The sequence below is a fragment of the Suncus etruscus genome, chromosome 5 (assembly GCF_024139225.1).
Source record: "Suncus etruscus isolate mSunEtr1 chromosome 5, mSunEtr1.pri.cur, whole genome shotgun sequence".
NCBI classification, from domain to species: Eukaryota; Metazoa; Chordata; class Mammalia; order Eulipotyphla; family Soricidae; genus Suncus; species Suncus etruscus.
In genome coordinates this window covers 79,096,210-79,115,246 of record NC_064852.1, presented here as the reverse complement: position 1 = coordinate 79,115,246, position 19,037 = coordinate 79,096,210, and the positions used below count along the sequence as shown (strand labels likewise).

The 19,037-nt window shown below is 37.5% G+C and overlaps 1 protein-coding gene across 1 annotated transcript in view; it reads left to right on the top strand.

Moving 5' to 3' along the window:
- Window positions 1-242: 242 nt before the first annotated feature.
- The window catches only part of DPP4 (dipeptidyl peptidase 4), a 94,446-nt gene continuing 75,651 nt past the window's right edge, over window positions 243-19,037 (top strand). The window contains exons 1-2 of the mRNA XM_049773366.1: window positions 243-475; window positions 976-1,060. Coding sequence (XP_049629323.1) covers window positions 470-475; window positions 976-1,060 — 91 coding nt within the window. The 5' untranslated portion in view covers window positions 243-469. The remainder of the gene's footprint in view (window positions 476-975; window positions 1,061-19,037) is intronic.

Here is a 19,037-nt window from a genome sequence, read left to right as displayed (position 1 = left end):
CTGTGTGAGTTTGCAACACCGCGTGCCCTCTCTGGGCTCTTCCCTGAACTATGAACACTTGACTTGGAGAGTCCAGGGGCTCCAGGTCAGTCGCGGGGGTCTCTGGAGTTCGAAACCTGGTACAGCCGCATTCCAGCCTAGCCTTCGCCCCTCCCCTGCGCACCCCCCAGGGCCGCTCCGTATCCCGCACCGCCAAGGGGAGGCGCCTCTCCTGCGCTCCGCGGGATGCCAGTGCCCGGCGCCGGGCGCGCCTTGTCCCGCGCCGCGCCCCGCACGCAGCCTGCCTGCCCGCCGCCCCCAGAGCGGAGCGGGCTGGACTCCCGGTAATGTTTAACTTGGGCCCGAACTTGAGAGCCAGCGAGTGACTCCGGCGCCCCGAGCAGTGCAGCTGGACGCGCATCTCGGCGGCTCGCCTTGATTTCTGTCCCCGGTCCCGCTGCGGAACTCCGTTACGCACCAGCTCTGAGCCATGAAGGTGAGTAGCGCGCCCCAGACTTCCCCGGCCCCGGGTTCAAGTGCTAGGTGCCTCGGAACCAACTCCCTCGAGGCATGGGACTTGCGGGTCCCATAGCGGAAAGCGATAGGGCTACCCTCTGACAGGTGAAAGGACCCCCCCTGAGTGCTCTTGGACGCCAGGGGGTTCTGCCAGAATCCAAGCACTGAGTTTGGGAAGGCTTTGAGAGACACCGAGATAAAGTCTACCCCAAATCCCCACTCGGAGACTGACCAGCAGGCAGAGGAGCTGACACTTGGGTGCTCAGAGATCACAAGTTCCAAGCAACTGTTTCTCCCCAACTCCTCCTGGTATACTGCAACCCTCCAGCCCACTCCCATTCCCACCGTGCCCCTGACCCCTTTTCTACCGCACACTTAGGAGTTAACCCCGCTGCTTGAGGGAGTCCAGGTTCCGACCCTCTTTTACCCAGACTGAACCCCAAGGCTGATAGTAACCGGACCTGATTTGATTGCTTGCAGACAGTATGGAAGGTGCTCCTGGGACTGCTAGGGGTGGCTGCGGTCATCACCGTCATCACCGTGCCTGTGGTCCTGCTGAACAAAGGTAGTAACTTTGCCACATTCGCAAAAGATAAGAGAGTTGGAGACGGAGGTTAAGATCTGCTTTTGCCACATTAAGATGAAGCGCTTTTTTAAAAAATTTTTTCTGGGAGGTTGGACCAGTGCAACAGGCTACAGCTGAGGCTTCCTGGCATTGTCCTGCTTCTACTTGTAATGAGTTCACTGGGTCTGTTGTGTTTAGGCTTCGAACCTTGCAGACTCTATGTTTTGTTATGATTAACAAATACCTACTTCCTGAAACTGGGGATAAGTCGGGGTTTCTTTCTTTTCCTTTAACTTAGAGTTGTTTAAATTACATTGAACATTCTTTTCTGCTGTGATCTTTAAAGGAAAAGAGGGACTATTTAGATATCTAAAATACATGATAGATGTCATCTGAGAAAAGAAAAAAAAAATAAGTTAGAGTCAATATAAGGTTCTGAGAAGACAGTGTGCCAGTAATCTAGGTTGTTTTCCTTCTGGAATGAGTAAACTTCATGAATTGGATAGGTGGGATAGGAAGCAACTTTTTCACCATTCATGAAGTAAATATTGCAGAGGAGTAGCATCCAACTGAGACCATGCTGATATCCAGAGGAAAGTGTGGGTATATCAGTTTTGTTTTGATATACTTATATCTCAAAGACCACCTTTATCTGAATCAACTGAAACTAGTCTCCAGAAGTTTAATAACTGAGTGCATAAATTTTTCAACAATGACTTTTAGTTTCTTATGGAAGCAATGATTGGGATAGAGAGATACTAGAAGGATTAGGGACATGCCTTGCATGAGATTCATCCTGGTTCTATCTCTGGCACCATATGGTTTCCAGAGCATTGCCAGTTGTTACTCTGGGAGTCTGCAGCACTGTGTAGAAGCAGAAAAGAAATCAATATTAGACTATTAAGATTAATTTTCAAAAAAATAATTAGAATATTAAATAACAGGGTTTTTTTCTATGCATGAACTTATTTTCACAAAGTGATATTTCATATATTTAAACAACCAAACACTGACATAGCTTTATTGTGGGAAAAGGATCATCTATACAGTCAATAGTCACATGTCTTGTATTCTGTTCCAAGCATTGTGCTAATTTTTGCTTAAATATAAAGATTAAACTTTATAAATATAAATGTCCCTGGTTTAGGAAGTGTGTAACCTCCTGGGAAAGAGATATGATAATAAAAAAATAAAAGCAAAACAAAACTCAAAGTAACCTGGATAACTTATTTGTCTCCAAAATATTGAAGAACCACAGTGTCAGTATATGAGTAGGATAAACTGGAATTGCCAGAGAAAGTATAAGAATTTAAGGTCTGACATGAAGCTGACTCTGGTTTGACCCAAGGTGCCTGAAGCACTAAAGGGAGTGCTCCCAAACACAGAGCCAGGAGTATTTCCTGACAAGCTGAAGTGATAGCACAGCAGCAGGGCCTTTGCCTTGCATGCAGCTGACCCAGTTTGTTCCCAGGCATTCATCCCATATGGTACCCTGAGCCTGCCAGGAGCAATTTCTGAGCTCATGGCCAGGAGTAACCCCTGGGCACTGCTGGGTGTGGCCCAAAAACCAACCAAACAAACAAACAAACAGAAGTAGCCCCTAAGCACCACTGCATGTGGTTCAATGCCTCCACCTAAAATAAATATACTATAATTATCATAATTTCTCATAAGAACAACTGGAAGAAACTTTGATCAGCTGCTTAAGATGGACACAAAAATGGCTGATATCTCCAATTACTCAGTTGCCTTCTATGACCTTTGGTCAGGTCAACTATAAAGACTGCGTTTTGGTGGGTACATTATATAGACTGGAGACAGACTGCTTGGAATTTTTCATAAACAGTTTTCATTATTTTGTCAAAATGAAATTTGAACAGATAATTTTAAAATGTTCTTTAGGGCCTTAGAGATAAAACAGAAATTAGGGTGTATGCAAGACCCTAGTTTTATTTCCATTCTCAGGTTCTTCTCAGCACTCAGTATAAACTAGTATAACTAAAGGCACCACATAGTGTCAACTGTGATCCTCGTGGTCCTGGGCACTGTGGGTCTGATGCAATACCTCTTTCTTAAGTTCTAACACTAAACCACTGGCTGAGACCACTGGAAGTGGGTAAAAGTTACTTTGATGGGACATCTTTCAAAAATGTATGCCTTCTATGCAATCTAACTAATGATCTACCAAATCCTAACTAAGTTCAATCTAACTAATGTTCTACCAATGTTCTACCAAGTAATGATTCAATAAGAGAAAATAGAGATGTTTGAGTAGACACCTCCCCACTGTAAGAATCAGCTCTGGCCAGTCAGGGAAAACCTCTCACAGAAGGTTCTTCTGTGTGGGATGATTGGAACTAATAATATCAATTTCTAGAGATAAGATTTTTCAGAAAGATGTAAATGTGTTAACACACAGGCATAAGGTTAGAGTCTTTATCTCTGATTATAAAAGAACTCTTTCATCAAGAGAGGAGAAGGGTGAACAGGAAAGGGAGTTGACTTTAACCTGCAGATGATGGAAACCCAGTGGGGGGAATGAGCATCTGAAATGTTGGACCTGGCACCAAGAAAGTAGGTCTAGTATGGGCCAAGACTAGAGGGACAGGTAAAGGAAGTATTCCAGGAAATGAGTGGGTCAGAGCAGAACTTAGAGTCTATAATAAATTACTTATAAAAGTGAATAATTGTGACTGGAGCCATAGATAGCAAGTAGGGCTATACACTATGCTTTGGATGCAGTTGACCCAGGTTTAATTCCTGGAAATCCATATGGTAACCCAAGCTCTCCAGGATTGATCTCAAAGTGCAGAGTCAGTAGAAGTAAGTCCTGAGTAACACTGAGTGTGGCCCAACTGCTCCCCTCCCCCAGTGGACAATTAGACTTTGGTCATTGAAAAGAGAAAGAGTAAGGTGCAGTGTGACTTAGAATGCCTCCTGGCAATTGGAGAGAGATGTGGTATGTGGTTTCGCTATGTCCTTTATCATACTATCATAACCCATTTACTTCTCTCCTCCTATTTCCTGATTGATATGTATGCAGCTTCAAGGAAGAAAGGGAAATCATCTTGTTTCAACAATGCTGTGTTGCAAGGGACAGAGATAAAAGCTCAGAAATACAACATTTTTACTAAATCAGCAATACTATTTCTGGATTGCACCATAGTAAAGATGAGCATCCTTACAAAGAATCCAGAATTATTACCAAGAAATATACTCCTTATTTTTAACTTACAGTCATAGTTAAACAAATACCTGGAAGGAAGAAATAAAGAGTATAGAGGAAAGAGGATATACACATAAAAAGAAAAATAAAGAGGAGAAAGAAAAGGAAAGAAGCAAGATTTTGATAGAAAACCAAAGCAAGGTCATAGATTATGAGAAAAGCAAAGACATAAGTAATCAAAACAAAGGAGAAATAAAGGAGCTAATGCAAGTCCTTAGGCCAAAGAATCTGGTTTATGAGGTTTGCATTTCCATAGGAAATGCTGACTTTAGCTGTAGATGAGAACTCCACATATCCGAAAGAAGGCAAGGAAGAAAGACTGTGAAGGACAAAGATAACTCTCAACATTGTTGTCTACAAAAGAGAAAAACATTTTTTTTAGTAAAAATAATGAATTAAAAAAAGAACACAGGAATTACGCTTTTCACCAAGCAAAATTCAGTCTATTTTCAGTATGTGTTCATGTACTAAAAAGCATCTATATTCAGGAGCCAGAGTGGTGGCGCAAGCAGTTGGGCATTTGCCTTGCATGCACTAACCTAGGATGGACCATTGTTTGAACCCCATCGTCCCATACGGCCCCCAAGTCAGGAGGTATTTCTGAGCACATAGCCAGGAGTAACCCCTGAGTGTCACCTGATGTGACCCAAAAAGCAAAAAAAAAAAAAAAAAAAGTATCTTCATATATAAAAGTATATCTTTATAACCTTTTATATATGAAACAAATTATTGTATTTTATTTTTAAAACCCTCAAATATTTTTTATTTAAATTGTTATTGAGACCATTGTGAATTCACAGATGTATTTCAAGATTACAGTGAATTAGGCCCATTTCCACAACCAGAGTTGATCTCCCTTCACCAGAATTCCTAGCATTAATCCTATACCTCCACCCTTAGCTTCTGGATCTACTAGTCTAACTGGTCCATTTTGTGTTTAGCTTGTTATAGTTTCTGTCTCTTGAGTCTATTGTTGTTGATTTTGATTTGGGTATTTAGTTCTGAACATTATTTTCCCACCCAGCGCACCTAAGGCCACTTGGGCCCTGGGCCCCCGTCCACTTTTTTTTCCCCCCAATTTGTAGAAAGACATAGAAATATGATATGAGGTATGGGTTTTAAGAAAAATAAAAGACATTTTTGCAGTAATTCTCAGAGACAAAAGAGAGGAGGGCTGGAAGGTCCAGCTCTCTACATGAAGCTCCCCACAAAGAGTGATGAGTGTTGTTAGAGAAATAACTACATTGAGAATTATCATAACAATGTGAATGAATGAGGGAAATAGAAGCCTGTCTAGAGTACAAGCTGGGGTAGGGTGGGGAGGAGGGAGATCTGGCACATTGGTGATGGGAATGTTGTACCAGTGAAGGGTGGTGTTCTTTGCTTGTCTGAAACCCAACTAAAATTATATTTGTAATCAAGCTGTTTAAATCAAGATATACTAAAAAAAAAAAAAAAAACAAAAAAAAAAAAAAAACAAGAAAAATGAGGTAAAACAAATTGCTTCATGTTCCAAGGTTCTGTAAAAATGACAGTCAGCTCTAGCTAGAAGATAGAAATAAAATTTTTTAAAAAATAAAAAAATAAAAGGAGGCCACAGAGATAGCACAGTGGTAGGGGGTTTGCCTTGCATGCAGCTGATTCAGGATGTATAGTGGTTCGAATCCCGGCATCCCATATTGTCCCCCATGCCTGCCAGGAGCGATTTCTAAGTGCAGAGCCATTTCTGGCCTCTGAGTGCTGCAAGGTTTCCCCCCTCCCCCCAGCACACACAAAGAAAGAAAAGGAAAGGAAAAAAAAAACAAAACAGAAGACAGGTTTGCAAGGTTTTGTTGTGTTGTTGTTGTTTTGTTTGTTTTTTTGCATAGTCACAATAAACGTTGGGGAAATTAGAAGGGAAATTTCCTTGGCCTAAGAGATACAGGGTTCATCTACACTTGAAGTATACTGTTATAGAACCGACTACAAACTCCAATCATACTATTTGTCCAGCCCCAAGGTCTTTCTTTATTATCCCAGGAAAAGTTCTGCTTAGTTGCAGTTGTTAGAGTCAGTCTGTAATTAGAGATGTTGGTTTTTGCACAGATCCTAGAATGTAGCATTGGATAAGGTCTTTATGGTCCCAGGTAAAGATCTGCCCAGTCGCGGTTGTCATAGTCAGTCTTCTATAACTAGAGATCTTGGGAAAAATCCCTCAAATATCTTGTTATATTGTATAAATACTGTTTTCAAGAGGATTATCAGTGAAATGTATAAAATGCATAATTCCAATAAAATACAGAAATCATGTAGAAATTTTCACTTCATATTTGTGATTTATTATATTTTATATAAATTATATGAGTTTATTGGATTTTCTGGGAACTAATATTTGGAATAGCATGCTTTACTCTGTAGAGATCTATTTTAATCTAAGAAATAGGTCCACTTTCTTTACCAGCATAACTTTTACAAAGACTAGTACTTATGTTTACTTTACATTTTTTAGCAAGAAAAATTGTTTATAGATAATAGAAGTGTATGTTTTGAGATAACTACATTATCATACCATACCCACTACCAAAGTTATAAGCCAAGTTTTTTAAATAGTTGTCAAATAATGTTGCATTTTATTATTAATCATATAGCTTTCCTATTGAGTTTTATTACATAACAGAAATATTTCTGTTCATTTTTTTATTTGCTTTAGTAGTAGATTTCCTCATTGCCTTCTTTCAGTGTACAATACATTTACTCACGGAACTATCACAAATAAAAGAAAATCCAAATGCGAAGGAAACAGGAATAACAAGAGAAAGAAAAGATACTATCTATGAAGTTTGCCCAAGGAAGTCCAGGATCTATTCCAGATTTAAAAGCACAGAAATGGGTCTGAATGAAAGCTTTGTATATTTCAGAGGACAATTTCTAAACACTGCAGTCTGTAAAAGTTTCAGTTGACTCCAGCTAGCTCAGTTAACTATTGTCAACCTTAATTGAGTGTTCAAGGGGTCAATGAATTGGTCTTTTTCAGGCCATGTATCTTGATTTCGGATTCCCTAGTTTGAGCATGTGCCTTTAATTTTTCCTAATTTGGACACCTTGCCTCTCATCTTGATAGGAATCAGAGAAAAAAGAGGAAAACAGTTTCCAATGGATGTTTAGAGAAAGATGATGTAAAGAGACTGACTAGAATAGGATCCCTGTATTTGAAATTATAGAACGTAACAAAGTGTGAGGTCTTTGGAGAGACCACCCTGTGGATTGGAAGAGAAGGTCTGCAAAGTATAATAATAGCTAACACGTACTCATTCATGCTGTGCCAGAAATTGGTCTAAGCACTTTCAATATATTACTGGCTTGTTCCTTTTAGAGAATTAGTAATTTCATTTCTTTTTTTTTTTTTTTGGAATATTTATAGAAACTTTGTGAGGTTGCTTGAGATATATTAATGCACAGTGAACCATCCCCAAACTTGAAACAATATGCAATTTTTATTCCACATATTTTCTCAATCAGGAATTTGATAGTGTCTAAGCTGTAGTTCTCAATCTGAAATCTGATAGTGTTGGCTCAAAAACTCTCATGAGATTGCATTTAAGATTTAATCTGAGAGTTTGACTAGGACTGGAAGAACTATTTCTAAATTCTTATCATGGTTGTGAGTTAGAGACCATAAGTCACACATGTGAGTTCCCCCTAGGGTACCAATGCAACTAGCTTTCCTCAGAATGAAGGACCCAAGAGAAGAATCAATAAAAGCTGCTGTACCTTTGAGGCCTCATCTCAAAGTTACGTGCCATTTACTTCTGCCTTATTCTGTTTTTCACACTAACCAATACTGATGCAGTGTGAGAGAGAACTCATTCAGAGTGTAAAGAGTGAAGGTGGAAACCATTGGGTGCCATCTTGGAGGTTGTAAAAGAGGTTAAGGAACAGGAGCTGAACAGTCAACTGAATTGGGATTCAGAAGCCATGATGTTAGCCTACAATAAAGTATATAATTAATGTGACCATATTAGCAGAACTGTTACAACTTTCCATATATAACCCAGACTGCTAATCCTTGTCTATCATGTGCCCTCTGGGAAACCAAACTTTGTTGGTAATCTCATATTATGAGACACTGTGGATAGACAATTTCTAGCCCAGGACTCCTCACACTTTTGACTGATCTTGTTTAATATTTTCAGTAGTAGTATGTCCAAATTGACCACTTACACCTAATGGCATTGTTTCATTTTGAATACATGTTATATTATTTTATTTAATATTTACAGAAAACCCATGTCAGAGAAAACACTATTAACATTTGATTTTTTTTATGATAAATAAACTGAGACATAGGATGTGGGGTTTTGTAAGAAAATACTAGAGGAGCCAGAAAGGTAGTACAAGAAGGTAGGGTGCTTATCTTGCATGGCTCTTATCCAAGTTCCTGGCACCTGATTTGGTTCCTGAGTTCACCAGAATTGTTACCTGAGTGCAGAGCCAGAAGTAAGCCTTGAGCACTACTGCGTGTGGCCCCAAACAAACAAACAAAAAGTACTAGACATAGGTTATCTAAGAGTATTTATTTCCAATTTTTTTCTAGGTCTCTTGGATCTTATAAATAACTTTTCAAGAATAGCTTTGGTTAGAAACATTTTTAGTTAATAATTAATTTTTGCTTATGGCTTGATAGTAATCCTTTCACTATAACTCAGTACCTTATAAATATTTTTACCTTTAGTCTTCATAGCTTTATTTTTCTCCCAAGGAGGGTGTGGCCCACAAGCTTTGAGTAAACTGAAACAGAAAATGTGAACATCTGAATTAGCTGTTTTACTTCTGCTATTTTATTTAAGTTTTGTGTTATTCAAACTTGTGACTTCTCAGTAAGCTTTTTAAAGTTGCAGCATAAATGATTTGATTTGGTTTAATTTGATTAATAATACACATAGAAGTGCATATTTCTTCACAATTTGGTTCAATAGGAATGCAAGTAGACCCATGAGCTTAGGTAACATCTTTCTTCATTAAAAATTAAAACAAGCCATTTAGGCAGAACCAAAGACATTAGGAAAATTGTTTCTGGTACCAAATGGACATGGAGCTCCAGATATAACAACAGAGGAATGGGGAAGAAGGGGTAAATATCAAGTAGGTTCTTGTCACCACTATTTATTTGATTTAATATTTTCAACATCACTATTCCCTAAATTGGTGACCATTGTAGCCTTAATACAACTCTCAAGGGCCTGAACTTTTTCTGCTTGTGTTCCTCAGTTGTGTGATAGTCCTAGTCCATGAATTCAAGAGTTGCTCCTATTTTCCCCACTATTTTACTTTTATTCTTTTATTATAAGCAGGAAAATCTTTTAGTATAGGATTTAAAACCTCTTTAGGGTTATGTCCTTTAGTAACCAAACATATTAACTCACAGCATGTGTTGAATGCTTACAATATGGCAGGTGTTGCCATGGGTACAAAGAACTGGCCTGAATAGTAGTGACTTTGGGTCTTATCCAATGAGAATTTCCAGTCCACACATGGCAGGTAGTAGGCAAATGCATGAGCAATTTTAGGCAATATTACATGCTGGTACAAAACAAAGTGTAAACCAGAGCACTATTTCTCTCCCATTTTCCAACCAAGATCTTTTCTGACTTTGTTTCCTTCCTATAGACACTTGTATGACCAATTGGGCCCCTCATACCATGTATGAAACAGAATTGTCTTAGAGGTAAGACAGTGTGTGAGAAAATGAAAAAGGAAGAAAGATACAAAGACAAATACAATTCTTTAACCCACTGTCTGCCTTGTTGAAAATGTGGATGTTCTCTGGCTTTAATGGCTATAACCTTCTCAAAAGAGCAAACCTGTTATATGCCTATGGTCTAAGTCCCCATCCTACTGGATCCATGTGCCCTTCCCAGAGCAGAGAACCTTCTAAATCATATACATAGAACAAACTTTTCACTAGAGTTTAATACCCTAATTCAACAAATATTTATTGATCATTTTCTGTATTCAAGGTACTTTGTTAGTCATTTCACAGAGATATAAAAGAGGTAGATTATAACCCTTGTCCTCAAATAATTCACAGTATGAAAGGAAATATAAACATTAACTATAATAAAAAGGGCTAAGTGCCTTGCTATTGAATGATCAAAGTGCTATTCAAGCACTAAAGATCAAAAAATAAATGCTGTACTGGGAAGTTTGTATAGACACCAACCAAGCATTTAGGGCTAATAATTAAGAGATCTGAGTAGAATCCTTCAAATCCTGAAGTCGAGCATCAGACTGGCTCCCATATGCCATTCATCTACACTTTAGTTAAAAATTCTCAGCCCTCTGATTCAAATATAAGGGTTATATCAGAATATTTTTGACCTTGAGAAAAAGAAAATCTGACCAAAAGTTATTTTAAACTATAGTGTTTTAATTTTGCTATTACTAGCTTATTATTAATTATAAAAACAATGATTATACTATTTAAACTGTATTAATGAGATGGCTTAAAAATATTTGCTAAGACCCAGCCTGTTTCTCTCCTCTCTGCAATTCTCAGAATATTTATTTTTTGTGTTTGCTTATTTTGCACCACTACAGTTTAATACCTAATTTATTTATCACAAGGCCTTTGTATGATAGTGTTCCCCAGTTCACACCCTGTTCTATTGGGGAAGAAACAATTTTTCAGATATTCAATATATATATCAATATTTCAAATAATCCAAAGTACTTTCCTTCCACTTTCATTGGCCAGATTTGTGCCATTTGTCTATTTCTAAATTAATTTAAAGCAAGATAAATGAATCACTAAACTTGGACTAGATTAGTAAAGACTCACCTTTCTGAAATAAGAAGGAAATTTCTTTACTGTGTAGAGGGGAAAGTAATAAAGTTGAATAGAAAGGTCTAAAATAAAGAAGGTAATGGAATCTATGAAAACAATACACATATCCCCAATACAACTATCCCCACTTTTCAATAATTTTAGTTGTCAATTTGATTTTATAAAAAAAAAAAAACTACATTAGTACCAGCTTTTGCTAGTTAAAAGAAACCAAAAATGAATTTAACTTAAAAATAATGTAAAGTAGAAGTCAGGGAGATAATTTAAAGAACTAGGAGTGCATGTACTAGGCCAAAGTAAGATTCCAGCAGTATGTGTTCCGTGTTGAGCACTTCTAGTTAAAATCCAGCTGTTCTGAGCATCACTGGGCCCAGAAGTCTGCAAAGCCCAAATAAATATGGCCAGGAGTGGTACTTGAGTCCCCAAAGCCCTACTAGGAAACACCATTTAATTAGTTACAAGTGAAAATAACATTCAGAAGTTGTTCAGCAACTTTAGACTTCCAAGAATCAGCACAGAACCTGAGCTGTGAAGATGGCTTATCTCTATATTATATACATTATATATGTTTTTTGAATTAGGCCTGTGTGACAGTCACTACCATATGACATTGCATGTAGCTGAACAGGGTTAGCTCCCCTAAGTACAGAGCCCAAAGTAAGCCTAAGTACCACCAGCTCTGGCTCCCAAATAAAATTAAAAACAAAATTAAAATTAATTTTAAAATTTGTGTAAAATTATCTTCCTAATGATATTACATAAATTTCAAGTATAAATCCTCATAAATCACAAGCTGTAGAGCTTGTTCGCTATATTTGCTACTAGAAGTACAATTTATTTTATCATACATGACCAATTTTATACTATTAACCCATTCTCATAACATTCTTAAATAAAAGGGTAGAGAGGTCGGAGAGATAGCATGGAGGTAAGGTGTTTGCCTTGCATGCAGAAGGACGGTGTTTCGAATCCCGGCATCCCATATGGTCCCCCGAGCCTGCCAGGAGCGATTTCTGAGCATAGGGCCAGGAGGAACCCCTGAGCTCTGCTGGGTGTAACCCAAAACCCAACACCCATCCCCCCCAAAAAAAAGGGAAGAGATAGGAGGGAGATAGTTTAAATGGTAGAATTTATCAATCATTTCTGTCCCCTGTACGAAGGACTGCTGGGAGTGGTTATCGAAGGCTCTGAGAATTCCCTAACTGAGCAGCTTCTTGGGCTGGGAACCGAAAGGCCTGGTCCACATGCATATCGACAGGTGTGCTTGCAGTTGACTCAAGGAAGAAAGGGGTGGGGGGCGTCCAACCCTTTCTAGACTTCACAACTCTGCAGACCTTCATCTTTCAATTCTTTTATTTGGGGGGCCAGGGGTCACACTCGGAGGAGCTCAGGGGGTTATTTCTGGCTCTGCGCTCAGAAATCGCTCCTGGTAGGAATGGGGGACCAACTGGGATGCTGGGATTCGAATAACCGTCTGTCCTGGGTCGGCTGTGTGCAAGGCAAACGCCCTACTGCTCTTTGTCCAGCCCAGTGCTTTTTAATTATTTTCTGTTTTGAGCCCCTAGGAAGAAGAAAACATTTTTTGCGCCCTCTGCGCAACTGTAAATAGTATCTTTATTTAAAAAAAAAAACTACTTTAACCTGCAAAACAAAACTATATAAAATAATTTGAGCTGATTTTTTTAATCAGAGATGATGCCTGGATAAATGGTTACAACGAGCACGTTTTGCAATGTATAGCTTTTGGAAGCAGGACACAGCAACTCTCAGCTCCAGAGACATACAGAGACATAAACACAGGACTTAGCTTGTTATGACAGTTTTTGCGGAGGTCAAACGCACCCCTCTATATGAGAAGCACTGGTCCAGCCCTATGGTTTATTTTGTTTTGGTTTGGTTTGTTTTGGTTTGGTTTTGTAGGCCACACTCAGCGGCTCTCAGGGATTACTTCTGGCTCTGCGTTTAGAAAGAGCTCCTAAAAAAAAAAAAGAAAGAAAGAAAGAAAGAAAGAAAGAAAGAAAGAAAGAAAGAAAGAAAGAAAGAAGAAAGAAAGAAAGAAAGAAAGAAGAAAGAAAAGAAAGAAAGAAAAGAGAAGAAAGAAAGAAAGATAAGAAAGAAAGAAAGAAAGAGAAAGAGAAGAAAGAAAAAAGAAAGAAAGAAAGAGCTCCTGGCTCTGGAGACCATATGAGATTCCTGGATTCAACTACCCTCTGTCCTGCATAGGTTTTGTGCAAGGCAAATACCATACTGCTGTGCTATCTCTCCCAACCCGACCTTTCACTTCTTTCACTGCTATCTGTCTACTCTTTATTAAACTCACTACTATAAGACTTCTTTTTACTATGTTGCAAAAATGACTCAGCAGAGCTGATAAGATAAGATATCAAAATTCCTGTCTTCAGTGTTGTTAAATTCCTGAGTCTCATTCCCTGTCACTTGGTCATCCTTTTCTCTTCTTCCCTCTGTTTTCACTCTCTCTTAATTTTCCTTCTACCCCATCTTCCATTCTCCTTAGTAAATTCACCTTGTGTCCGACTTCTAACCATGGACTAATGCTAACTTCTGTTTTGGCCTTCTTAACACTTTTTATGAGGTAATTTTGTCCACTCCCATGATCTAATATTTTTTATTTAATATCGGTATCTGACGAACTTCATGTTTATTTTTCCAGTCTAGATCTAGTTTTTCTTTTTTATTGGTAGAAGTGAGGTAGAAGGTTGGGATTATTTTCCATAGTACTTAGATATTACTCCATGGGAGGGGCTCTGGAGTTGCTCCTGGTGATGTTTAAGGGACTTTTGGGGGCCAGAGATGAAACTTGAATTCCAGTATACTAAACACTCTCATGAGGCTTTTGAACCACCTCCCAGATCCCAGTTTTCTTTTCTAAACTCTGTGCACATATGCAATAATTTGAGGGGGGTTTGTTGGGCCACACTTGGTGACGCTCAGGGGTTACTCCTGCCTATGTGCTCAGAAATCGCTCCTGGCTTGGGGACCATATGGGACGCCGGGGAATCAAACCGCGGTCCGTCATAGGTCAACTGCTTGCAAAGCAAACACCCTACGGCTTGCGTCACTGCTCCGGCCCCTATATTCAATAACTGAGTGGCATCTTCATTTGGATATGTTATTGACATTCTCAAAGTAACGTTCTTCAAGACCCTTTATCCTCTAACTCTAAATTCTTCTATTCAGTAACTCTTGACAGTCAACAAATAAATGATCAACAAATCTACCATCAAGTTGTTTCAAAAGTTGGCCATATCTCACAATACTCACTGCTACCATGGAGTCCCACAATGCCCTCACTATCTTCCTTAACAGTTACACAAAATTCTTCATTTTTTTATCGCTTTACATTTCATTCTCAACAACACAGACAAGAAAATGTGGTAGGCACGGTTATAAAATGATTCTACTGGTTCCCTTTCCCTAATTTACGAATCTTTAATTTATCTCTAAGATTAAAAATAGAATGTGTTTTATTATAATGATTTAGTTTATGTAGAAAACGAGATTACTTTGATGGACCTGAACTAATCACAAGTAGGGTTTTAGAAGTATTTCTCTAGCTACTCACAGAAGAGATAGAGATTTGAGTCACAGAAAGGACCTGATGAGCTTTTACCAATTTGGAATATGTAGAGAAGTTTGTGGCAAATAATAAGAGTGGCCTTCAGGAGCTAAGAGAAGCGTTGGCTGACTGCTGGCAAGGAAACAGGGGCCTCAGTCCTATAATCATGTGGAACTGGATTCTGCTTATCAGATAGACATTATTGAAGTACTTTTCCTACTCAGAGTCTCCAGATAAGAATTTTACCCATCTAGCCTACACGCCTACACCTGATTTCAACTTCATGTTACCCAAGTAGAAACCCTAGCCATGCCAGGATGGACTTCTGATCTATGAAACTCAGAACTAATTCATAGGCATATTGTATTTTGTCATTACATTAGTATCAATTGTTATGCATCAGTAGAAAATTACTTCAATGATCATTTTAAAGCAAAGCATTATTTTTACAACCTTCTTACTTGGCCTTATATAATGACTTTTCACCTTTCTCAAATACCAGAGTTCTCATACTGGTCTGGTCTTAAGCCTTAGCAATCTGAGCTTCATACCCTCAGTGAACTCCTCTCCGACTATTTCCTTTTCACTTATTCAGCCTGGGAGATATTGTGCATGCTTCTCATCTGCTGGGATTGTTAATCCCTGCTGTCATTAATAACTCTCTCCTTTCCTTCATATATCTGTGGAGTCCTCCTGCTTTTCACCATACTTCTGAAGACAGAATCCTTCTCAGCCTAAAACTCCTACTCTCCTTTCTTGACATATTTTCTCTGAGGCACTTATCACTACCTAACATCAGCATTATTTCATGACTGTTTGTACCTCTGTCTACTTTCATTAGAATGTTAATCAAATGAGGGCCAGAGTATTTCAAATTTTGCTCATTCATTTCTATAGTGGTTTCAGAAAGAACACCAAGGAGTTTGGTGGGTGCTTATATCATTTTTGGGCTAAGATGACTGGGCTGCCTACCAATTATCACTGAGTAATTTTAAATGATAGACATTTATTAACTTATAGTTATAGGAATTTATATGTAAAAAAGTTAAGTTATCAGCAGATTCATTTTCTCTCTGAGGACTAAGAGGAAGTATCATTTCTTCTTCCTCCACTTATATCATTTTGATTTCTGACTCCATCTTCACCTGCCTTTTTGTCTTCTATGTATACTCATAATCCCTTTATCTTTGAAGACAGTAGAAGCATGTCTTACATAGATTTACAGCTCACCCTAATTCGAAATGACTACATCATTACCACTTGCATGGAAGAAACTTTATTTCCATAAGGCTATACGCTGAGGTTACAGATAGATCTGAATTAGGGGGAAAGTCACTACTTAACTCAATATAACCTTATAGAATTTGGTTAATTAAAAATATTATCTCCATACTGCAAGTAACGTAAATCCTCTGAAGACTGTCAGGAATGATCCCTGAACACTAGCTAGGATTAAGCACTGCTGGATGTGATACTAAAACATAAACATAAAACATTATGTTTAAACAGAAAACAAATAATAAGATTATGTTCTATATCATGACAAAAATAATTTAATAAATATTATGTTAATTAATTCTAATTTTAATTCTTATATTCATAAATATAGGACTCAGATATCTAGTTCTAAACCATTATTGCCTCCTGTTTTTGTAGTCTTAGCAATTGTTTGCTAAAGATGAATTTATTCTCTCATTTATTTATAGTGTAATTGACTTATATTAGATATTTAAATAATAAAATAAATTAATTTATTGCTAAATTACATTAAATTTTAAAGATAATAAGTTAGAAAACTGTGATTTTATTGCTTAGTAAGGAATATATAATAAGGTTTGAGGAGGAAAGTTGAGACAATGAAAGTCACAGTAATAGATTGGTGATTTGAGTAGCATATTAATCCATATAAAAAGATACAAAAGGAGATTCCATGAGAAGGTAAAAGGGTCAAGGTAAATACTTTTAAGGTAAGTGCTCTGTATGAGCTTCAAGACAGTGAGAATTAATCAGTGAGCAGTGACAATAACCAGAAGATGTTTGGAGAAGGGATAAAAGAAAGTCGTTTACAGACCCACAGGCGAGGACATTCACCTATGAGGCCAACTTCTTCCTCTGGGTGTCTAAGAGAGGGTTACATAGTGATTAGAGGAAAAACAACAGAATTAGAAAGCAAGGTATAAAATTAATTCATTATGATAGTTGTTCATTTAAAGGAGCAATCATTGCATTTTTTGTTATATAAATTCTTATATTTTTGAAACATATAGTTCAGGGCCTGCAATATTCTGTATGTGTTGTGTTTAAAATCTAGGATATATGAAAAATAGGAAAAAATGATTCCATTATAAAATGTGCATAACGACTTTTTATGAGTTTGGAGTAAGATTACAGGATTTACTGGATGTCATGAAGAGAGAATGTGGATGATATAATTTTCTTTCCAGGAAACTCAGGAGTGGCCATCCTAGCAACAGTCCTTAGAGAAAATTCTAGGGTTTTTGGAAATAATTGTTACCTCTTTGGCTTTGGAAAGTAAAATTATATTATAATATGCCCTACCAATTTACTCATATCCAAATGATACACCAGTTTAGATTAATTGCAAATGGTGAATTCAAATACTTCCACAGAGCTTGATTAATCTCTGGAAATTGTGACTAATTCTGATAATATAAAGATTACTGTGTTCAATTCATAGCCTAAATCTTTAGATTATTTTAAAGTGCTTATAGCAAAATTTTGGTGAAACATTGCCTTATTCAAACATGGCTTTTTAAAACGTGCTTATTGATCATAGAAGTTGAGTCTAATTACTGTGTGCACCTTATTTTCTTACATGTAAAAAGAAAGTGAAAATAAATATACACTGTCGTTATACTGGACGATCTTTATAAGCATGTTTGTGTTATTTTATTCATATATTTTAAACAATTTTTAGCTTTTGATAACCCTAGATGCAGGTACAAAAATAACACTCACCACACATTCTTTAAAGTTTTGCTTAACAAATCCTGAAGAGAAATTTCTATGACAATTCTGTTTTCCAATATTTTTTTTCAATTTGTCACCCTGTATTACAAACACACTTACTGATGATCGGTGACCTTATTGACTATGCCTCTAAATCTTGCTCAATGTTTTTCAATGATTCAATATTATATTTTTCCACTTCTCTAAATACTGATGTTCTTTAATCAATTTCCTTGCTAACATAAACTTTATCATGGATACCTTGCATTGTAACCTCTAATGATACCTCATTACAACTACTCAGGATTATATTTTGTCAAAATAAACTAATCCTCTGATAAAAATCATTTTAGGTTTCATAAGCCTGTGAAAAATTTATTCATGTGGTCAAGATCTTTCCATCTTTAAACTATCTCATCATATTAGATTATGTAGGTCTAATTGCAGTCAACATAGTGGGCACCAGGGGCCAGGGACTGGAGAAATAGCACAGTGGTAGGGTGTTTGCCTTGCACACAGACAACTTGGGTTCGATCCTTGACATCCCATATGGTCTCCTAAGTCTGCTAGGAGTGATTTCTGAGTGCAGATCCAGAAGTAACCCCTGAGAGCTGCAGGATATGACCCCAAAACCCAAAACCAACAAACAAGAAAATCATAGTGAGCATAAAAGCTTTGTAAATATTAGTTTTGGCAGTTATTCTACTGGTCTTATTTATTCCCAGAAGAACCTTTTAATGTGAGAAAGGGTGGGGGTTGGTGAGATAATATCAGATAGGAATAAATCAGCTGTGATACTAGATTTAATTATGTTTTTTTCCACTTATACTGTGTCCTGGTGCCTAACTATGTAAAAGCAAGTTAATATCTTGATATAAATTCAGGATTCCCTATTCTCTGTTGCTCTTGCATTTCTTGACAGAGGCTATCAATATTTTTATTTTGATTTAAATTTTAAGACATGAATATTCATCTAGCTTCAATTTTATGCTGCAGATTTTGGTGTCTGATGCTATTTTTATGGCTTTTTTATCTTTATTTAAACACCGTGATTACAAATATGATTGTAGTTGTATGATTTCAGTCATGTAAAGAACACCCCTCCTTCAACAGTGCAACATTCCCACCACCAATGTCCCAAATCTCCCTCCTCCCCACCCCACCCCCACCTGTACTCAAGACGGGCTTTCTACTTCCCTCATTCATTCACATTGTTAGGATAGTTCTCAATGTAGTTATTTCTCTAACAGAACTCATCACTCATTGTGGTGAGCTTCATCTGTTGTGGTTTTTAATGTAATTAAGGTTTCAGGTCAACTTCTATATTCCAATACTAATTTAGGAGCATTTATTTTATTTTATATTATTATGCTGCTTGCAA